Source organism: Penicillium canescens (genome assembly GCF_028828765.1).
Source record: "Penicillium canescens strain IBT 15451 chromosome Unknown utg000011l_segment0_segment0, whole genome shotgun sequence".
Classification (NCBI taxonomy): domain Eukaryota; kingdom Fungi; phylum Ascomycota; class Eurotiomycetes; order Eurotiales; family Aspergillaceae; genus Penicillium; species Penicillium canescens.
The window spans coordinates 104784-126798 of NW_026703973.1; the positions used below are offsets into that span (position 1 = coordinate 104784).

The 22015-nt window shown below is 49.3% G+C and overlaps 10 protein-coding genes across 10 annotated transcripts; 7 read left to right on the top strand and 3 right to left on the bottom strand.

Moving 5' to 3' along the window:
• Positions 1-274: 274 nt before the first annotated feature.
• N7446_012745 (putative glycosyl hydrolase) lies at positions 275-2965 on the bottom strand (the record flags this gene model as incomplete). Its single annotated transcript, XM_058521487.1, has 2 exons — positions 275-1636; positions 1691-2965. The coding sequence occupies 2 exons, from the start codon at positions 2963-2965 to the stop codon at positions 275-277; spliced, it is 2637 nt and encodes an 878-aa protein (XP_058364964.1).
• A 1717-nt stretch (positions 2966-4682) lies between these two features.
• N7446_012746 (glycoside hydrolase family 76 protein) lies at positions 4683-6168 on the top strand (the record flags this gene model as incomplete). Its single annotated transcript, XM_058521488.1, has 3 exons — positions 4683-4791; positions 4842-5545; positions 5599-6168. 3 exons carry the CDS (start codon positions 4683-4685, stop codon positions 6166-6168), a joined length of 1383 nt encoding a protein of 460 aa, XP_058364965.1.
• Positions 6169-6629: 461 nt separating this feature from the next.
• On the top strand, positions 6630-7844 carry N7446_012747 (zinc-dependent alcohol dehydrogenase; the record flags this gene model as incomplete). The annotated part of the gene is made up of 3 exons (XM_058521489.1): positions 6630-6738; positions 6811-7101; positions 7153-7844. The coding sequence occupies 3 exons, from the start codon at positions 6630-6632 to the stop codon at positions 7842-7844; spliced, it is 1092 nt and encodes a 363-aa protein (XP_058364966.1).
• A 600-nt stretch (positions 7845-8444) lies between these two features.
• Positions 8445-8732, top strand: N7446_012748 (uncharacterized protein; the record flags this gene model as incomplete). Its single annotated transcript, XM_058521490.1, has 1 exon — positions 8445-8732. The coding sequence occupies one exon, from the start codon at positions 8445-8447 to the stop codon at positions 8730-8732; it is 288 nt and encodes a 95-aa protein (XP_058364967.1).
• Positions 8733-8978: 246 nt separating this feature from the next.
• N7446_012749 (glycoside hydrolase family 1 protein) lies at positions 8979-11045 on the bottom strand (the record flags this gene model as incomplete). Its single annotated transcript, XM_058521491.1, has 5 exons — positions 8979-9896; positions 9957-10097; positions 10151-10573; positions 10619-10829; positions 10882-11045. The coding sequence occupies 5 exons, from the start codon at positions 11043-11045 to the stop codon at positions 8979-8981; spliced, it is 1857 nt and encodes a 618-aa protein (XP_058364968.1).
• Positions 11046-12047: 1002 nt separating this feature from the next.
• Positions 12048-14054, top strand: N7446_012750 (mediator of RNA polymerase II transcription subunit 17; the record flags this gene model as incomplete). Its single annotated transcript, XM_058521492.1, has 3 exons — positions 12048-12313; positions 12363-12748; positions 12802-14054. The coding sequence occupies 3 exons, from the start codon at positions 12048-12050 to the stop codon at positions 14052-14054; spliced, it is 1905 nt and encodes a 634-aa protein (XP_058364969.1).
• Positions 14055-14433: 379 nt separating this feature from the next.
• On the bottom strand, positions 14434-16001 carry N7446_012751 (NAD(P)/FAD-dependent oxidoreductase; the record flags this gene model as incomplete). Its single annotated transcript, XM_058521493.1, has 3 exons — positions 14434-15318; positions 15379-15923; positions 15983-16001. 3 exons carry the CDS (start codon positions 15999-16001, stop codon positions 14434-14436), a joined length of 1449 nt encoding a protein of 482 aa, XP_058364970.1.
• Positions 16002-16813: 812 nt separating this feature from the next.
• Positions 16814-17206, top strand: N7446_012752 (uncharacterized protein; the record flags this gene model as incomplete). The annotated part of the gene is made up of 3 exons (XM_058521494.1): positions 16814-16928; positions 16982-17150; positions 17203-17206. 3 exons carry the CDS (start codon positions 16814-16816, stop codon positions 17204-17206), a joined length of 288 nt encoding a protein of 95 aa, XP_058364971.1.
• An 808-nt stretch (positions 17207-18014) lies between these two features.
• Positions 18015-18871, top strand: N7446_012753 (NAD(P)-binding protein; the record flags this gene model as incomplete). Its single annotated transcript, XM_058521495.1, has 3 exons — positions 18015-18361; positions 18415-18644; positions 18696-18871. The coding sequence occupies 3 exons, from the start codon at positions 18015-18017 to the stop codon at positions 18869-18871; spliced, it is 753 nt and encodes a 250-aa protein (XP_058364972.1).
• Positions 18872-19366: 495 nt separating this feature from the next.
• On the top strand, positions 19367-22012 carry N7446_012754 (ATP-dependent 6-phosphofructokinase; the record flags this gene model as incomplete). The annotated part of the gene is made up of 4 exons (XM_058521496.1): positions 19367-20107; positions 20166-20627; positions 20691-21834; positions 21966-22012. 4 exons carry the CDS (start codon positions 19367-19369, stop codon positions 22010-22012), a joined length of 2394 nt encoding a protein of 797 aa, XP_058364973.1.
• Positions 22013-22015: the final 3 nt, after the last annotated feature.

A 22015-nucleotide genomic window follows, 5' to 3' on the forward strand; every position in this document is an offset into this window, starting at 1 on the left:
TTCTTTGACTTTTTCGACTGGCGTGTTATCCGTCTTTGATCCGCGCTCCAGTTGAAGGTCTACGTAACATTTGCGATGGCGTTGCGATGCAAATTTTCATTCACGCCTTTATATCGACTAACTTCCTTTTGCCGCAGCTGAATGTTCAATTTATAGGCTGGAGTTACCATAACATGGTAACTCCATCTTATCTCAGCGAAAATCTTCAATTTTACATTATTGTTGCATATCCGCGCCCTTTAGTGTCATCTTTTCGGTATTTTGACCAGATACTTCAATTAGTCTGTCGCAGATTCCCTTGAAACGCAACTGTCACGCGAAGCTTCTCTTTTGGCCAAAGGGTGATATAATTATCAGACCAGTAGACTGGTGCTACCTCTGCATTTTCGGATGCATGGATAGCATTCAACCGAATGAAGAATGCCGGCACCCCGGATTCATTTTCCAATTGGACCTCTGCCTGAGTTAAGCCATATGTAGAGGAGGTCGACCTTTGGGGGCGCAGCAATACCTTGATATTAGCTGTTGGTAGGGATTGAAGCTTCGTATAATTTGCGAACGTTGTGACTGGGGTGGTGAAGAAGTTAGACTTTGACCAATCTAAAACATCTGTAGTTTGAGAGACCCAGTAGACATTGCGACTGATGACCAGGTCGGACTTTGGATCACAGAGTATTAAGCGCAGGAAGGCAACGTCTTGGATTGTGTTGATTGCATCAACTGAGCTCACTGGCTTCGCTGAATGAGGGGTCGTAGTGATGTTGACTTTGGTGCCCGATAGCTTGTTTCCATGTGTGTCAATGACATCTATCAAAACCTGTCGCTGTCCTTCATTCTCGACCGAGTGGTTGATGAGCCAAATATTCCGACTTTCGTAATCGTAAGCAACATGTTCCATGCGTGCACCGACTTTTGTGCCGAAGTAGGCTGCCATGGGACTGAGGTAGTAGTCGAACAACTGCCAGTGCAGATTTGGCCAAGCACTATTCAGCATCCAGTAAATCAGACCTGTGGCGGGTCGGGTGGCATTTTTTCTCGTTGAGTAAGCTTCGTATTGGGCCCGCGTAGCCTCATAGTCCGCCATTTGACTTTTTAGAACGTAGTCATCCACGCTCACTGGTTTGCCGTAACGAGAGTAAAGAGCCTTGTTGTAAATGGACCGATCGTAAAAGTGAGAGTCATAACGAGACATGTGATACAAATCTGCATCTGGTTGTGTCCACAGAGTTTCCAGATCATCATCGGACATGAACTTCTTCAGGCTGCGCATCTCAGGGGTTCCAACTCCAGCGCCCAGTTCAGATCCAAATCCAAAGGCTGCCCCTTCTTGGTCACCATACCAATAATTCGGTGGCACCCAATCGTACGGACCGTTCATTTTCATTCCAGAAGGCCCTAGGGCCTCCGGATAACCACGCATGCTGGCCGATGCAATGACTGGGTTGGACCAATCCATATCTTGAAGAGCATCTAGGTATACTTCTGTAGCTTGATCATCTGGCCAATAGTCTGAGCCCACTAAAAATCCAAGCATCGAGGGATGAGCTTGCATCATTTCGGCCTCATGTAACATTGATGCTCTTGCAATGAGGTAATCTGGATCCTCCCATTTGATGCCGTCGGCATCCTCATTGTACTAAGCTCATACTGTCAGTGAATTAGGTTTTCAAACGAGATTGCGGTCACGTACTTCCCAGCCTTCCCATTTATCACAGCATTCCCATCCTGCCAAGACCATCACTCCCATGCGGTCTGCTAGTTCGTATAGTTCCGGGTGCTCCTGCTTTCCCTCCAATCGAACAGTATTCATTCCCATGTCCAGCAGGTAAGTAAAGATTTTCTCAACTCTGTCCTCATCAAATCTCATGAAGATATCTGGTCCATAACCGGCGCCAATGACTTGGAAAGGTTCTCCATTGACGGTGAATTCAGTGTCATTGAACCCGTTCAACTTTGATGATACATGTCGGATCCCAAATCGTTGACTGCTGGAACGGTCTGACACCAGTTCTCGAGGTCCCTGGATGATTGTATCTGCCTGGATTGTATACAAGGGTTGCCCGCCCCAGCGAGCAGGCCACCAAATATCAGGGTTCCGAATCGAAGCTTTGATCGAAACTGTCTTTCTTTCATTTGGCTTCAAATCAAATGTATCGCAGATCTGAGCTGCAGCGGAGCCATCTCGTAATGTAACAGTTCCGTTTACCATGACACGATGAGCTTCCGATTCATGGTTGAACAGTTCAGTTCGGAACGTGACATTCACAATCTCGGTAGGGGGTTTCGTAAAATCAGTCAGTATACGAAATGGAGACATGGAAACCGATCCGGTCTGAGATAGCTCCACGTTTCGCCAGACTCCCGTGCCGTTGTCCGCTGGGTAAGGGTTCCAGTCCACGAACCCCATGGCAAAGTCACGAAGATAATTAGTTGGAAAGGCACGAATAAGAATGCAATTGTCGCCTTCTTGAATATGGTCGGTAAGGTCGTACTGGAGGCCACCGTAGGATCCTTGTTGTTGGTCACTTGTTGCAATGAGAATCCCGTTCAAATAGATGTCCGCCTTGGACGTGATTCCATGGGTCTTCAAAGTAAAATACTGTCCTTCGGATGGGCTCATTTTGAACACCTCTCGATAAATCCACGGGGATTCGAACGAAGTATCGCTCATCGACTCCATGTTGTCGGAATAAAACATTTCCGTTTCGTTATAGACCCCATTTTCCAGAAGACCAGCCATTACAGTACCACGACCACTGACCCGATACCATGAAGAGCTGTCTGCTCCCGGTGAAGACAACGCGGACAAGTCGTCCGGCACCTTGAGCGCCGACTGGAGGTACCATCCAGGTATGGCAGCCACGTCGCCAGCAGAGGCGACGAGGAGGTCTGAGGCAACATTTGCTGCATTGGCACTGCCACTGATGGCGATTGGTATTAAAAGCGCACCCACAAGCTTCAACATACTCCAAAGTTGTTTGGTTTGCTGCAATCTGGGAGATAATTCTGCCTGTATCTCTGGGTGACACGGTCTCTTATATGAATGCTATTGCCCAAGACAAAGCAACATTGTGTCACATAGTTCACGAGTTAATACGACCGTGGTATGGGGGGTATTTGGTCTGCATGGTCGCTCTAACGACTTGCTCCGTTAGTTAGCACGGGAAACTCGGTAAACATGGAGATTCTCCGCTGGGATGACCGGAGGAACTTCCATTTTGGGTGACTAAGGGCCTTGGCAGGGTCTGATCCATGATGATCAGAAAGTCGATGACCTCGACATCCAATGAAGCGGTGATAATTGAGACTGGGGAAATCTGGATGTACCTGTTTGTCCTGTTTGTCTCTCTTAATGTAAGTATTAGGTAATATTTATGCCTGAATTGCTAGGCCTATTCCCCTCATCCCAGCAAGAGCCTCAAAAAGTCACGGTAGTTATCTTCGTGGCCCCCTACAATGTAGCTATTTCAAATCCATGCGAACCTAAAATATATCGAACCGGCTCATTAAACTCGGAGAGAATATCCCATTGAGCGAGTGTAATTGAAGAAAATAATAAAAGCAGGGGGAACCAAGGCTTAAAGTACTTAATTACTAGTTTAGACTAGTTAGTAACCATTTTATGGGCTATTTGCGGGAAAAGAAAAGTGCTTGAGGCAAAGGAGTGATGGTCGCGACATAGTCGTGAAATACCCGTTGAACTACTGGTTCAAACACTCAATTAAAATACTCATTAATAAATCCCTTTTTTTTAAAATGAAAACCATCGCTCCAGTAGAAATCAGACTAAAACCAAGTGCTCTTCATCAACAGGATAGGCATATAGATATCATATACATCATTCACTTCATGATTGACATTTAGTCGAGCTTACTAATTTTCTGGCGACTTCCCCTGCTCAAGGTTGTTGAACCCATCACAGGGATGCGGTATGCCTGGAATTTGACCCCCTGCAACTTCCTCTAAGACTCTAACAATATGATTGTACTTTCTCTACGCCCAGGGATACAGGTTACAACGGAATGTGTTGTTGCATCCCGTTTGCGGCCACACGCTCCACCCTCTCTTCGCTCCGTCCGACCATCTATGATTTGCCAATCTCTCTCCACAGATCAGATTGATTCCTTTGACAGCTGCTTTGGAATGCCATGCCGATCCAACGTGGAGCGTCCATGCAGAATCCATGGAAATGACGAGCCAAATGTTGCACTCCCGTCACCTCCCAAGCTATTTTCGGAGACTGTTATCAGTACAGCCTGATGGAATTTCTTGATGCAGCCAAATGTCGAGGATACCCTGCAGATTCCCCCTATCGGAGGATGGTCTGAGGACCACGCCTTGTTACCATGCCAGCGCTCCTGGGGTGCTTGGAATGTGGCCATCCGATCCACACATCCCCCTCTCGCTGTTCTGTCTCGCACACTCTGACGTCGGGTGGTGATTTCCTCCATCTTTTCATATTCTTCACTGACAAACTGCTGGGGATCATCATCTCCCCCAGTCTATATTTCGCACAATCTTCGTCAGTGTTCGTCGACCTCTTGGACATCCAAAGGCATCAAGATTGACAGAGGTCAATCACCGGACAATCCGGCCAGCTTCCGTGTGCGGTTGAAGCTGAGCATTTTGCTGGGGGTAGTTCAATTACCTTCGCTATCAGGCCGATTGAAATATCAGCCGCCATGCGCGTGTTTTCTCACACATCACGGCCCTCATGGATGGGTTTGCTGACTGCCGCTCTGATGGGCACTTCAACTGTGAAAGCAGTAGAGCTGGACCTGGATGATGGGGGTAAGTGTTCTATGGTTCTGTCCGTATGCAAACACTAATCAGGATCAAAGACTCTATCAAAAAGGCTGCCAAGGAGGTCGCAACCAATATGATGACATACTACACCGGCATGAACCCAGGTGACAATCCAGGAAATTTGCCCGACCCCTACTACTGGTGGGAAGCCGGTGCGATGTTCAACGCCCTAATCGACTACTGGTTTTACACGGGCGACGATACCTGGAACGACATCACGATACAGGGCATGCTTTGGCAGGCTGGGGACAACAAAGCATTCATGCCGAACAATCAGAGCAAAACAGAAGGCAATGATGATCAGGCATTTTGGGGCTTTGCTGCTATGTCGGCCGCAGAGCGGAACTTCCCCAACCCGCCAGAGGATCAACCGCAATGGCTTGAGATGGCCCAGGCTGTGTTCAACACTCAAGCTCCCCGCTGGGATCCGTCTTCCTGTGGTGGAGGTCTCCGCTGGCAGATATTTACTTGGAACAATGGCTATAACTACAAGAACACGATCTCCACAGGCGGGTTTTTCAACCTTGCTTCCCGCCTGGCGAAGTATACCAAAAACGAAACGTACGCAGAATGGGCTGAAAAGGCCTGGGACTGGACCGCCGATGTCGGATTCATGACACCCGAGTATCGCTTCTGGGATGGAGCGAGTGACTTGAGCAACTGCACTCCCGTCAACCAGATTGAATGGACTTATAATGCCGGTGTCTACTTACTTGGTGCTGCCAATATGTACAATCTGGTTAGTGAAATCTCTGCCTTCAGCGGTGTCGACAAAATCTAACATTCCAACAGACCGAAGAACCCAAATGGAAGGAACGCACCGAGAAGATTATCGAGTCTTCAAGCGTCTTTTTTGCTCATGAACCGGCTGACGTGATGTACGAGCGAGCCTGTGAGACAGTTAGCACATGCATGGTTGATCAGCGTTCGTTCAAAGGGTATCTTGCACGCTGGATGGCTCAAACCACCCAAATGGCTCCCTTCACGTATGACAAGGTCATAAAACGATTGAGGGCTTCTGGTCAAGCAGCTGCAAAAACCTGTACAGGAGGCTCCAAGGGAACGACATGTGGTCTCAAATGGACAGATCAGAAGTGGGATAAGACGAAAGACTTCGGTCAACAGATGGCCGCCCTCGAAGTGATTCAATCAAACCTTATCACTCGTGTATCGGCTCCTGTCACAGATGATGACGGTGGCACGAGCAGGGGAAACCCGAATGCTGGTTCTAAGCCTCCTAAGACGGTTCCTCCCGCACTGGCCTACTCGATCACCACAGCTGACAAGGCCGGCGCAGGTATTCTCACTGCGCTTGTGATGATAGGTATCGGTGGGTCTGCAGGGTGGCTGATTTGGGATTGACTTGCCTCATGTTTTGGTCTCGTACGTCTTTGTTTCTTGTTTTCACATTTATTTGTTTGCCTTTTCTTCTTCTACTGTCTTGAAGTATATTTTGCAAAATTGGAGTTTTTGGTGGTGATTTTACAATGGCTTAGTCGGTGGTACATTGTGAATAAGGAGTTGATCTAACATACAATCATTCTTCCCAACTTACATTGCCGTTGTAATCTAATGTAATGTCTCCTTGCTAGACAATTGCCAAGCTGTCCCCGCATCTCTTCGGAAATACGGAGTGCAAAGCTATTGACGTGTAATGTCAAATGAGGGGTTGGCACCACGGATGGTTTCCGCGTATTTCTGCCTCGGTGACACTTCGGCTATTTAACTATTGCCTTTTCTATATCATATATGCCTCAGAGCTCACTAACAGTTTCTTCTGTGCTTTTGAGAAACTACTATATACTATCAGTATTGGTTCAATCATGGGTGATTCCCAGATCATAATTCCCACCCACTGTAAAGCGGGAGTCGTGGTCAATGAAGGGCCTGATTTTCATGTCGAGGTACAAATGGTGCCTGTCCCAGAGCCAGGTAAGGTTTGAATACGTTAGGGGAAGAGCCTCTATCATTCCAATCCATGTCTGACATGATATCATTGTATAGGTCCAGACGATATTTTGATCAAGTTGAACTACACCGGGCTGTGCTCATCCGACATTCATATGATGCAGGGCGACTTAGGGGCCCCTCCCATGTCCACATTCGGCGTTCGATCCCCAGGTCATGAAGGTGCCGGTGTTGTGGTTAAAATTGGAGCCAACGTGACAAGATTTAAAGTGGGCGATAGAGCCGGGATCAAACCGATCATGGATACCTGCGGTTCGTGCGGTCATTGCTGGGATGACAAGGAGACGTACTGTAAGGCGGCGACTCACACTGGGTTGATGGTAGCAGGTAAGTTTAGTGTGAATGGTCTCGGTTTGAGAAGTTAGCTCATGATACCAGGCACGTATCAGCAATATTTGGTCTCACCAGCCCGTTATGCGTCACCAATTCCCGATGGGGTCTCCGATGAAGTCGCCGCCCCTGTGATGTGCAGTGCTAGCACAGTTTATCGATCTCTGATTGAGTCAAACCTTCGAGCGGGGGCATGGGTTGTTTTCCCTGGAGGCGGCGGCGGCGTCGGTATCCAAGGTGTTCAGCTAGCCAAGGCAATGGGAATGCGTCCGGTTGTGGTGGATACAGGAGATTCCAAGCAGAAATTAGCCATGGAGATGGGCGCAGAGGCCTTTGTGGATTTCAAAGAAGTGGCCGATCCCACTAAGGCTGTGATTGAGATCGCGGACGGCATCGGTGCGCACGGGGTGTTCGTCACAGCCCCGGCTGCATATAAAAATGCTATCTCTTTCACTGGCGATCGGATTGGAAGCGTCGTGATGTGCATCGGTCTCCCTCCTATCGGATCAATGACACTAGGTGCCGATCCCTGTGCGTTTGTCTTCAAAAATCTCACCATCAAAGGCACCCTTGTTGGTAGCCGGAGGGACGTGGCCATGACATTGGATTTTGCGCGACGAGGGATGTTACAGCAGGTCAGCGAAGTCTATCCAGTGAATCGTATGCCCGAAGCTGTGGAAAAGCTTCGCAAGGGACAAGTGGCGGGGCGCATTGTGGTCAACTTTAACTGGGAAGATTAATGATACTTCAATATCAGCGGTTTGTATTGTCCTCATTAGTATTCCATGATTTCGCGTACCGTGCCCAAGAACCCCCATATAAGGGAGGATAGAATCAAACTACGATAAACTAAATAAACAGACAACAAAGAAGCAAATAACATGCAAATGATTGGGTATGAATAAATACAAGAAAAACAAAAAAGGAATGGACTCGCGGGGAATCGAACCCCGGACCACTCCCATGCTAAGGGAGTATTATACCACTAAACCACAAGCCCAGTCGATGGAAAAAGGTTTCCAATTTATGCTACATGAGCCAGGATAGTGTTTATTCGAATTTATTCCGTCCAGTGACCGTTCCAGGGAGCCTTTGAGTCTCGTAATTTTGTACTTGCCTAATAACGAGGATATATTTGTGTTTCAATCGAGTAGAGCCCCATTTTTACGGCAATTGGCTAGATGATCTACGTTATGTCCGAGATTCGCTCAGAAGCGGCAAAAACGGTGCACAGGAACGATTTTCGGCCAAGTCCCCCCCCCCAAATATATTGTGGCCATCTTTTAAAACTCCAGGACCACAAGCTCAGAGCACATAGAATCTAAAGCCCGACCGAAAATATGGCTTCCTATCTCGTAACCGGCTCCTCACGGGGTCTCGGATTAGCGCTGGTCGCTCGTCTGGCAACCTTGCCCAAGACTGAAGTGGGAACGATCATTGCCACCGCTCGCCAGGACAACTCTGCTCCACTCACGGAGATTGTGAATGCTTCATCGGGTCGAGTGCAGATGCTCAAGCTGGATGTCACGGAGATCGCCAGCGTGGAAGGAGCAGTTGGAGCAGCAGAGCGCAGCCTGCAAGGCGCAGACCGCGCAGATCAGTATGATGGGAACGAGATCCCTTGGTAAGAAGTGTGAAGATTATTGAAATTCGAAAGTGTTGTAATATGCCATACTACTTCCTCGCAAATGCGCGGCGATTGGGAGAACTACTGTAATTTACCATTTACATGTTCAGTCAATGAACTGAGGTTGATTGGATTACTTGAAGCTCTTCTTTCTATGGAGGTTGAATCTCGTGAGGCAGAAATGTGACTATGCTGCATGACATCGAATCTCGTGGCTAGAAGAAAGTGACGGCGTTCGCCTTCCAATCTAAGCCTTCTTCGGCTGTCGAGATTTAACAAAATCCACCAGATCAAAGAAGCTTTTCTTATAAGATCGCTCCTGTGTTGTTCGATTGACCGCTTGAATGCCAAACTGCTGGCTATAGTCCCCGAACTCCCAATTGTCGACAAAGCTCCAAGCAAGCGCCCCCATCACATGCACCCCGTCTTCATAAATCGATTTGAGAATCTCAGACATGAAGGAGAGATAGTAGATGCTGCGGGGGGAATCAAATAGTTGGTCAGACAAGTCCTTGTCTGCTTCTGCGTAAACCGGGAATCCAAATTCGGAGACCAGGATTGGGTGGCGGAAAGTGTTCCATAGATAAAAGAGGTACTCTCGGAAATGTGTTGGTGTGATATAGACGTAGGACTGAGAGCGGTAACCAATGTTCCACCCGTAAACATTCTTTGTCTCTTGGTTGACACAATATGGGAAAAGCGAGTTGGAGGTTGAATTGTTAGAAGCGCAAGCTTCAATCCCTTCATCTGCAGGAGACACCACCGTAGCGGTATATGGGTCGATTCCGAAAAAGTCAGATGTTCCTTTGATATAGGCTAACTCGGAATCGTTCAATGGCTTAGCCCCGGGAAGAGTTTTCAAGACGGATTCAGGGTACTGCTTGCCCAAGAAGATTGGATTGGCGAAGAAACCAAGTTGCATCTCTTGGAAGCGATCAGCTGCCAGCACATGGCTGGAGTTTTTAGGGTCTTTCGGCACTCCGAAGTTATCGTTGAACTTGATACCTATTCTGCCTTTGGCCTTCAACTCCTCGTGGTAGAAGCGATAGACCTGGGCATGTGCCTTGACAACGTGGTCAACGCCCTTGAAATTGAACGCATAAAGAAGAGGCTCATTAAAAGTGACCCAAATAGGAACACGATCTGCGTAATGTGAGAGCAGCACCTAGGAAGTGAACTAAATCAGTATCTCACTCTCACAAAAGATGAACTTTTGACTTCATACCTTTCCATAGTTGACAAACGCGTCAACAAAAGTTTCATTTTGATAGCCTGCATTGTTGTAGCCAATATCAGGACGTCTCGTGATGTTTTCGCTGGCGACGAACATCAATGGGCTATCAAAGTGAAGCATAGTGACCACTGGCTGCAATGGAAGTTAGAACAAAGCTCGACTGATATTTCTTTGAAACTCCATACCGTCATTCCCGCATCCAGAACTGCAGTAATCAAATCATCATAATGGTCAATAGCTTGTTGATTAACCGGTGTCCCTGGTAGAGCAAAGGGCAGAATGCGGGTCCAGGGGATAGTGAAGCTGTAATATTCCACGCCCATGGCAGCCAGTCGCTGAATATCTTGCTTGTACAAGAAGTAGTTCTCATTGGTGACGTAGTTCTTTGGCTTGCTGTCTGGTACCAATTTTTCCAGTAGCGAAGGAGATCGACCATCCAGTGCGACTGCACCTTCAATCTGGGCTGCACTTCCTGCAACTCCAAACACGAAGTCTTGGGGGAAATTGTAGCAGTCTGTAGGTCCGAAGTAGTCCCGCGGTGGCAAGACCAGCTCACTGCTGGGCACTGGCGTAGGGCTGACGGTCGTCGAAAGCATTCCAGTAGTAGTCTAATACGGTTAGCTGTAACGTTTCGTGTAATGAGCGTGTCTTACGTAGTTATGGAGGTCTGCCTGTAACCACATGGAAGACCACGCAGCTTGCCCATATGGGTCATCAGTGTCAGTGGCAGTAATGACAGTTTGTCCTGGAACCCAACTGCCCCATGTCGAAGTCGACCAGGTAGTAGTCAAATGCTTGGCTATATCTGTGTAGCCAGGGGCATATGTCCTCGTGGTTGTCGGAGAAGGGACCGAGGTCGCGTATCTTATACTTGGATTAGCCAATATCGACGTGCATCAACATGGGAATCACTCACCGAACCGTTTCATTCAAAGTGTACGAGAATGGCTGGAAGTGATACTTCGGAGCACTTTGCTTTGTACATTGTGGTCGAGCGGCATATCCTGTTGTTGTCAGGTATAGCTCCTGGGCCTCAATGGCCACAGCGAAGGCCGTAAGAGAAAGGATTGACACCCGCATTGTTATCCAAGCTCTAAATTTGTAGACATGGTCAGGGTTAAATACTCAACATTACCGCCAAAGTCATCATCCCCCGCTTCCGGTAAGTCGCAAGAAAGTGTGCCGAGTTGGAACATGGGTAAAAGGGCAGAAGTATAGCGTCAAACTCAAATTAAATTGCCTGAACAACGTGCCTAACGCCACCTCGCTGGGAATAGCCAGATAGAGTGACGATCGACGTCAAACTGTTGCAGTATGCGGTTGCACCTGGGGCCCCAATTTCCCCACATGGCGACGTGTGGGGAGCAGATGTTGAGCCGAGGATATATTCAGGGACCCCGGCTCCATATTGCCCCGAGGATTACCCGATACGTCTTGTAGGAGGAGTACACTGGGTGGAGAGGACCGGAAACAGGTTACCCTCTAGCTTCGGGTCCTTCTCCAAGTCAAGAAGAGTGCGATGCGTCAATCTTGAGAATCATTGGCTATTTCAAAGATATCTTTCACTTCCTTACATTTTTGGCTGTGAGAGTGGGCGCATCGGAGTTTCTTGGCACTGCGTATTTCAAGGTTGTGCTTAGTTTGTGGGAGATGGGGTATTGGATTATTACTCCCAGAGGTCTTTCTGTTGGTGGAAGAACTTCTTGCAGAGTAGTCGCTTCCTATGAATTGCACGGGGTCTTATGGGCGTTGGAACTTGTCAGAGAGTTTGGGCATCTATAGGAATCGGAATATATATATGACTTGACCAAGTGGCGTGAAATGCGAACACGGCTTTGGAATTTTTTTGAGTTGAGATACCTGTAAGGACCCAAGGACCCAACTGACTGCAGAAATACTAGAATGCAAGAAAGCAAACACTATATAAATCACACAACACACAACACAGGAATCCATGAAGCTCATAACTGCCTAGTCAATATTCGATCACGTGCCACCTGCGTCACCGATCTCCGTCTTTCTTCCACTTCTCTCCGGACTCTCCACACTCCTCTCACCCTGTTGCAGAGGTGTGTTTACACCATGGCTGGCTCCTTCACTCTACCTTTGCGCCCTCTTCTTGACGACCGCGACCGCCCAGACACACTGCCTGCTGAGATTGCTCAAATCAACAACCAGTGGGGCTCATTTCGCGATGTGAACGAAGATGTTCTTCGGACCAAGATTGCCGAAGAATATAAAGATGATCTGGATGAGGACGAGGGCGACCAGAGTGCATCGGATCTTGACTCGACAGAGCGCTTGGAGCAATTGTACAAGCGACGTAAAGACATCATTGATTTCGCTACGTGAGTCCAATGGAGCTTGGATTGACTTTCTGGAACTGACAGCTTATAGGCAAGCTCATATGGAGGCCATGTTTGCCGTTGATTTCGTTTCTCTCCTTCTGTCCAAAAACACACCGCGCCAAGCCGAAGCTTCCATGTCGGCCTTTCTCAAGCAAATCGCACCTCTTGGCTCGCTCAACGCCGAGATTGTGAACCCTCCCCCAAAGCCAGATTCCACGACGAAAGATATATCAGCCGTATCGAGAGGATGGCGCATCCAGAACTTCAACGGGGCGGCAAACAAACTTCTCCAAGCTGCCTCCAGGCTTGAAAACGAAGTCGCATCGGAGACTCGATACTGGAATGAAGTGTTGACTGTCAAAGAAAAAGGATGGAAGGTCTCCCGACTTCCCCGTGAAAGGCAAGCACTTGGCGTGCAATATGGTTTCCTCGAAGGTGAGCTCCCAAATGAAAATTATAGAGACCCGTCTCTAATCACGCTGTTTTAGCTACACCCGTTTTCCGTGACCGCGGACTCGCTTCCCTACGACGCGGCGAGAATGGTAGTTTGATACTGGACAAAGGACTGATCCCTCCCAAGGCTCGTTTTGTCCGGGTACAGGTGATGCAGGATGGGCAGCTCACTGGCCGCTCTAAACCGACGAGTCCCAGGAATGATGAACAAACAATCGAGAGTCGAATTTTGCAAGCGCGGGATACACTTTATGAAGAGGAGCTATTCCATGAGCTTGTCCGAGAAGCTAGAGCGACCGCGAACTACGGCGTGACGACCCGCCAGAACCTCATTCGAATCCCTGCTTCCGATAACCTTGAAATTCTGCTGGACCTGGTGGATGTTGATGAAAACGACCTGCAATCTGATCAAGATATTTCACAAGAAGGAACCCGCATTGCAGAAGGCTTGTCCCATACGATCCGCATCTTATTGGCATATGCCCACCGTCAAAACTTGCACCGACGGACCCTACTTCCGCTGCCATTGACCCCGAAGAAACGATCTGTTCCTGAACACCAGCTTTTCCGTCCGGCCCTGGCTTACATCCAGCACATGTCCCATGTACTGTGGCTCCAGTCATTTTTGAAAGATATCTTAGGTGTCCTGCACTCGGCCGCCTTGGACATCCCAGCGTATACCAAACATGTCTTTTCGACAAGAATGGCGCAGACCTCTTCCGCCCCGACAGCTGAGGCAGTCGTTGAAAGGTTCCTCACTCCATTTGAGTCTACATTCAGCGGCAAATTGTTGACTCCTCGGGGCTCTTTCTCTATCGCAATTCACACCAATCTTTCCTCTCCCTCGTTCGGCACCAGCTTTGACGTGTCATGCAATATGCCCAATTACCTCGATATTAAGTCCCCCGGTCGCCTTTCTCTCAGAGAAGAAGTGCAAGCTGCTATTACGCATCTCTTACTACTTGATGTTGTCTTTACTACCTCATCTAACAGTCTTCCACCGTCTAAGCCCGAAAATGACACACAAGAGAATCGCGTCTGGGAAGCAGTTTATCCTCAACATGGTGAGCTTGTGCTATCATCCTCGAACCCCGAAAGACACAGAAAGATCAAGCTTGCCCTGTCCCGTCATGAGCTATCTCTCCAGACGTACACTGTGCGCTGTATTGATGGCACCGGGCGTGGGAAATGGGAGCAACCCTCACAAACCCCCAAGCAATACACCTGGGGAACCCCTTCTGCATCCACACAATCTCTTATGGCGGTTGTGTCCGAGGCATCAAGGTGAACATTGACCCACATCGGGCGGTCCCACCTTAAGCCGAAACCCGCCGGCCTCTTCCATCGAACTGGGCTTGTGGTTTAGTGGTATAATACTCCCTTAGCATGGGAGTGGTCCGGGGTTCGATTCCCCGCGAGTCCATCCTTTTTTGCTTCAAGAATTTTTTCGCTCGCAGTTACAAGCGCGAAAGCATCAGGGGAACATCAGGGGAAGTGGGTCCAGAAACAGAAAAAACTTTTTCCACGAAAATGTCAAACATAGAGAGATTCGATACCCTATACAAATTCTACGGAGTTGAATATTGCAATGCAATACTTTTCACAATCATACATGAACAAGAGATATCCTCACATACATCTTCGAGTCCAATGCCGCCAAGCTATAGCTATGAGCCCAGGGCGCTGACAGCTTCTGAGATAGTCAGCGACCCCTGAAGTCTCTTCTTGCTAAGTCCATATGCAATGGGAAGCCATTGGCTGACATCCTCGCCAAGCATCATCAAAGCAAGCGCCTCACCGCTCATTAAGCAATTTGCCATTCCATAGCCATTGAATGCAGCAGCAATCCACTCATTATCGCCTTTCCGTCCTGTCAGTGTGGATGGAAGTCTCCCAACTATTGGAAGACCATCGGATGAGAAGCCCATGATACCACTCCACGAACCCACCAGGCCCCAGTTTGATTGATCAGTTTTGCCGAAGAATCGTGGCAGTACCGACTGGAGGTGAGTAACAGAGTGCTCAGCCACAAAGGTATCATCGGCAGACACCGACTCCTCGATGCGTGCATTCTCGCCTCCAAAGTAGAAGTACCCTGTCTTGGCGCTTTGTCCCAGATAATACAATCCATGTCCATGCCGCTTCGTTTCGGGATCGTAAGAAGGGGTATAATGGAAGCCCCATGATACAGAGGTGCCTTGGTTTGGCACAGAGTCCTTTGGATCTTGGACCGTCATCGTACCCTTGAAAGGATGAACAAGCCCCCTCAGCTTGGGGAGAAGGTGTCCGCTGTACCCATTGGTACAGTGGACCAGAGTCCTTGCCCACAGTGGACCGCGAGAAGTGTGCAAAGTATAGGGGAGATCAGTCGTGATGGGCGAGGCGAACATCGATTTGTGCTCCACAGACTCAACAGGGGTATGTGTCTCAATTGTCAGTCGATCTGGGTATTTTTCCAGGAGTGCTGCAAAAGCTTTGGTGATAAGACGATATGGCCAGACTGTTCCAGCCGAGAGAAGAGCCCCTCCAGCTGTACCATGAATTCCATATTCCTGAAATGATATCAGAGCGAGTGGCAGACGAATAGAAAACTATGGGTAGCAAAGACCTACCTGACCTACTGCGTCCGCATCCAGAATGACATACAATCCTTTTTTAGAAGGATGATCCTGTTCCAGGCGTGCAATACTTGCCTTGAAATCTTCAAACTTCTTCGGGGTCAAAAACACTCGTAGCTTCCGCAGACGTTGCATCTCGCTAACTTCCGCAGCATCGTACGCTTCAATCAGCTCCTGCATCTTCTCCAAGTTGCGAAACGTGAAATCCACAATCTTCCCTGCTGTTTCTGGTCCATGGGTCTCAGCTAGATGCATATACTCCTCTCCAGCATTGGCGGCCATCTGACCACCATTGCGCCCAGTCGCTCCAGAACAAAGCGTACGAGCCTCCAGAACAGTTACTGTGGCAGTCGGGTGTCGTTCTAAGAGCGTCTTGGCTACTGCTAGTCCCGTGATTCCCGACCCAATGATGGCAAAGTCTCGGTCATTGGGCAAAGTCGAGGATTGGACATCGGCCAGAGCATGTGGAATGTGCTGCCAATAAGACTGAGTAGGGTTGGGTCGCGGCAGGCCTGGATCGGCCGTGACAAGATTGGAGACTGCTCTATGTTAGGGTGCCCAGTTTCAAGAATGGGGGATCAATTAGGGGGAGTGCTACCAAAGTTATTCGATGCCATGCTAAAGGGTCAGCCACAGAATTCCTGGTAGGGCAGACAGATTGGATCGAAGTAAGAAGAAGATGACTTTATTCCCTGAGAACCATCGAGCGGGGTTATCTTATCTGGATAGACTTGCCCGAGTTGGAATAGATTAGATTGGTCTGATACTAAACACTTGAATCGGTCTTGAACTGAATATAATCCCACTGTAAGACTAAGATCAATGCACTTGGGTAACCTACTTCCGAGCTCCGCATTCCCGTGCCACATGGATTGGGGAAGAGAGGTTTTATCTAGGCCCGGGATATTTTAATGTAGAACTATATAATAACTACATATAACTGGGGTCATAAGTGTGTATACAATGCTATGAGGTATTGGACAGTCTCTACACGAAAGCCTCGGAGTAAGTATACCGTTTCATATGTGGTTATCGCCCTACTTTGGCCTCTCTTTGTCCACCTTTTTTACACCCATTTTCAAGTGATTCGGCTTCAACATTAGATTGTATCAAGGTGGGGGTGTGACTGTATGCCGGAATGATGTTCAAGCTCATAGATGATCTCATAGGACATACAAGAATCTGAGCTGTCTCGGATATGCAACTCCCTCCAGTTCGTGGTATGTGCATGGCGTAACTACATTCCGCATAGCATTCCACCGCAACTCACTATGACCAAGCTTCTCGGACAAAGACCAGGAATGTGAACCTTGGATTTTTGAGACACGAGTGCAGTTGCGAGGAGAGGTTCGATATAATAATCCAAATATTCCACCCTCTCTTCCACCCAAGGCCTTTCTCATCACATCCAATAATCTCATACCTCACCATGAAGTTCTCCTCCATTATTCTCGCTGTCTTTGCTCTGGCTACTACTGGCATTGCCCAGAAGACCTGCACCCCCAGCTTCGATTATTGCTCTGATGTGTTGATTAAGGACAAGGGTACTTAATATTTCCCACCTGATAGTTTTACCCCATGCTAATCAAGTAAATAGGCTTCACCGAGGCCGATCTCAAAGATGTCCTCAAGGGAACCGACCTGGAAAACGAGGACCTGGAGAATGTTTTGTTCCATTGCAAAAACCCCGGTGACGTCGGTCACCCCAAGCTGTGCAAGAGTGGATGCAAAGACCCCGCGACTGAGGGTAGCCACTCATGCGACGCGTAAGTCATGAGCTTAGTGTTTGAAATCGATTCATAGCTGACGACAAATCAGCTAAATCATACGCCTATGAGAAACGAACGCATGGACGCACACTGCATACTGCGGCAAGACTGCTGCGGCCTAAGCTGCTATCTTCACTTAAAGCCTAATTACAGATCAAATCAAAAACCACTTATCAATGATTTCATATCCTAGATGTAGATCCCAAGAAGCCAGTATGAAATTGGTCGTAGATGGAGGCCATTCAAAACGGAAAAAGAATCTACAAGACGACCATATTGACCCTCAAGCCTACGACTACAGAATATTCATTCTTTCACATCCTTGATTTGGTAACAGCGAAATGCGGCATGGATTGCTCTATAAATCAGGATTTAATGGAAGGTATTGAAGATTTTAGTGATATGGGCTGTTAATACTTTGAAGTATAACTTGTTGTAAATAACAGTTCACCGCCAAAAGCCCGAAGGCCCGTGGAGCTGGAGTATACTTGATGACCGATTGGGCGGTTACAATAGGGTTGCGTGTGAGAAATCTCAGTTCTACGACGCCAAAGATTGACAGAGCTGAGGAGGGACCGGCGATGCCAGGAAAGATACTCATTCGCGCGACCAAACAAGCGGCAAGATTGGGACCAGATCCAGCTCGGAGATCGGTTAATTCGTAATTCTGAGACGAATAGCCCTCCACCGCGCCGTTTGCGGTTTAACCATTGCGCTAAATGACCTACTTGATGTAATAGTGGGGGTGATGTTCCCGCTGAGCGGATGTGCACAAATATTAATAGGGCACAGCTCCCACATTCTATGTTCTTGCAGAGTCTGTGACTTACCCTAGCTAAAACGCCTCGCATAAACTCTATCATGGCGTTGAACGGCAAGATCGCTCTTATCACTGGAGGCGTGAAGAACTTGGGTGCAGCGACTGCCCTGGAATTGGCTGGCGCTGGCGCCAACCTCGCTCTGCACTACAATTCGGCAAGCAGTAAGAGTAATGCCTCTCAACTGGAGGCTGAATTAAAGCAGAAGAATCCCAGTTTGAAGGTGGCCTACTATCAGGGCGATTTGACGACTGCTGCTGCTGTTGAGAACCTGTTCCAGTCGGTGCTGACAGACTTTGGCAAGATTGATATTGTCGTGAACACCGTGGGCAAGGTGTTGAAGAAGCCAATCACTGATATTTCAGAAGAGGAGTATGACTCCATGTTCGCGTAAGTGCCCGCCCGTATCTGTGAGTTGCGATCATGCTGAGACATCTATGCAGAATCAACTCCAAGGCGGCATTCTTCATTCTCAAAGCTGCTGCTGCCCACATTGCCGATGATGGTAAGATAATTACCGTCGTGACCGCATTGCTGGGTGCCTTTACTGGATTCTATACATCCTATGCTGGATCCAAAGCACCAGTGGAACACTTCACTCGCGGTGTCTGCAAAGAATTGATGGAGAGACGCGTGAGCGTCAACAACGTGGCTCCAGGTCCCATGGACACCCGTAAGTTGACTTATCCCAAAGTCCAATCTTCTGCAGCTAACACTTGTATAGCATTCTTTTATCCCCAAGAAGCCCCCGAGGCTGTCGAGTTCCACAAGGCCAATGCCATGGGCAACCGGTTGACGATGGTGCAGGACATTGCTCCTCTGGTCCGGTTCTTGTGCACGGAGGGTACCTGGATCACTGGACAAACCATCTTTGCCAACGGCGGCTACACGACTCGGTAATTGGGGAGAACCGGGCATGTATGTAGTTGAGTGACGAAATATCAATGAGGTCAGCAACAAACACAACAAACAAGTGACGTCATCACCGAGCTGCCCCTCACCGCTCACGTGAACGCCACACTAAGCCCAAAAGGACCAAGCGGTGACTTGCATCTTGCAGGCGAATTGTATGGCAACGCAGGTACCAGCGAGGTAGAAGGGCTTCAATAAGAGAGTTTGGCAGGCCGGAAAGTGTGGGATATCTAAACATCGTCCCATCTCAACTTATTTTGTATTTCATCATACGTGTAAACCGGTCTTCAACACCCCCAAGCGTCTCTGTGACGCAAGCACCCACTTCTGCCAATTTCTCTCACCGGATTGGGTTGACCCCTCCACATCCCACCCATTCATAATTGCAGCTTTACAACGCTTATCGCGCTCAATTTTGACTTGTTTTCTTCACTCATCTCATTCCTTTCTGACCTGTAGAGGTCGACAGCTTCAATTGGTAACATGGAGTCCGTCAAGATTCCTACCCAACCGGCGAAGAGACGCCGTATTGGTGTCCTCACTTCTGGTGGAGATGCCCCCGGTATGAACGGTGCTGTGCGGGCCGTTGTCCGTATGGCAATCCACTGCGACTGTGAAGCCTACGCTATTTTCGAAGGATACGAGGGACTGGTCCACGGCGGCAACATGATCCGCCAGCTGCACTGGGAGGATGTCCGTGGCTGGTTGTCCCGGGGTGGTACCCTGATCGGCTCTGCTCGGAGCATGGGCTTCCGGGAGCGCGCTGGCCGTATGAAGGCTGCAAAGAACATGGTGCTGCGGGGTATTGATGCCCTCGTGGTGTGTGGTGGTGACGGCAGTTTGACTGGTGCCGATGTTTTCCGCGCAGAATGGCCCGGCTTGCTGTCTGACCTCATCGCCGCGGGTGAGCTATCCGCAGAGCAAGTCGAACCTTACAAGGTGTTGAACATTGTCGGCCTGGTGGGTTCCATTGACAATGATATGTCTGGCACGGATGCCACCATCGGATGCTACTCGTCCTTGACCCGCATCTGTGATGCTGTCGACGACGTATTCGATACCGCCTTCTCCCACCAGCGTGGATTCGTGATTGAGGTCATGGGCCGACACTGTGGATGGCTTGCATTGATGTCCGCCATCAGTACCGGTGCAGACTGGTTGTTCCTTCCCGAGATGCCTCCCAAGGATGGATGGGAGGATGACATGTGCTCTGTTATCACCAAGGTGAGTTGTGCCCGAGTCCTGTTGACTATTTCGTATACTGATGCACATGTCCCAATAGAACCGTACCGAGCGAGGCAAGCGCCGCACCATCGTCATCGTTGCCGAGGGAGCTCAGGATCGCCAACTAAACAAGGTTTCGAGCTCGAAGATCAAGGATATTTTGACAGACCGCCTCGGCTTGGATACTCGAGTCACCATCCTGGGTCACACCCAGCGAGGTGGTGCAGCATGCGCCTACGACCGCTGGCTCTCAACGCTGCAAGGTGTGGAGGCTGTTCGTGCCGTGCTGGAAATGTCACCCCAGTCTCCTTCGCCCGTCATTACCATCCGCGAGAACAAGATTATGCGTACCCCTCTGATGGAAGCAGTTCAAGCAACCAAGGACGTCGCAGCGAGAATTGACAACAAGGAGTTCGAAAAGGCCATGGAGATGCGTGATGCTGAGTTCAAGGAATATTACCACGCCTACCTGAACACCGCCACCCCAGAGCACCCGAAGATGATCCTCCCAGAGGGCAAGGTAGGCCTCAAAACCCCAGCCCACGGGGGCTTCACAGGATTTCCAGATACTGACTACGCACAGAGAATGCGCATCGCCATCATTCACGTCGGTGCCCCCGCAGGTGGTATGAACCAAGCGACTCGTGCCGCCGTTGCGTACTGTCTGACCCGTGGCCACACCCCGCTGGCTATTCACAACGGTTTCCCCGGACTGTGCCGCCACCATGACGACAAGCCAATCAGCTCCGTTCGTGAAGTTAACTGGCTGGAAGCCGATAGCTGGGTCAACGAGGGTGGTTCGGATATTGGAACCAACCGTAGCCTCCCTAGTGCTGATATGGAGACCACTGCCAAGTGTTTTGAGCTGTACAAGTTCGACGCATTGTTCGTGGTTGGTGGTTTCGAGGCCTTCACGGCTGTCAGCGAGCTGCGCCAGGCCCGTGAGAAGTACAATGCCTTCAAGATCCCGCTCATCGTACTCCCAGCTACCATCTCCAACAACGTTCCCGGTACTGAATACTCACTGGGAAGCGACACCTGTCTCAACACCTTGATTGACTTCTGTGATGCCATTCGTCAATCCGCCTCCTCTTCTCGTCGTCGTGTCTTCGTGATTGAGACTCAAGGCGGCAAGTCTGGATACATCGCGACTACCGCTGGTCTGGCAGTAGGTGCCGTGGCAGTGTATATCCCCGAGCAGGGTGTTGATATCAAGATGCTTTCGCGCGACATCGATTTCCTCCGCGACAACTTCATCCGCGACAAGGGCGCTAACCGTGCGGGTAAGATCATTTTGCGTAACGAATGCGCCTCGGGTACCTACACTACCCAGGTGATTGCCGATATGATCAAGGAGGAGGCAAAGGGACGCTTCGAGTCTCGTGCCGCCGTCCCCGGTCACTTCCAGCAAGGTGGAAAGCCATCACCTATGGATCGTGTGCGTGCTCTGCGCATGGCTATGAGGTGTATGCAGCACATCGAAGGATACGCGGGTCAAAGCCGTGATGCCATCGCCGCTGACCCCTTGTCCTCTGCCGTCATTGGAGTCAAGGGTTCCCAGGTCTTGTTCTCGCCCATGGGCGGTAAATCTGGCCTGGAGGCCACCGAGACTGACTGGACTCGCCGTCGCCCCAAGTCTGAGTTCTGGCTTGAGCTGCAGGATGTCGTCAACGTCCTGTCTGGCCGCTCTAACCCCACCGCTAACGAGGGCTGGTCCTGCTATGAGAGTACGTAAACACGACAACCCCTTATTGCTTCTTCACCTACCTCGATTTTGCCTCGAGGATCGACCCCCTGGATTTGGCCATGCCTCACATCCTTTTGCAAATGTTAACAATTTCTTTCGCTTGCTCTCCAGATCCTATGACAGTTCAATCTGTTCCCTCAGTCCCCAACTCCCCCTGAAGA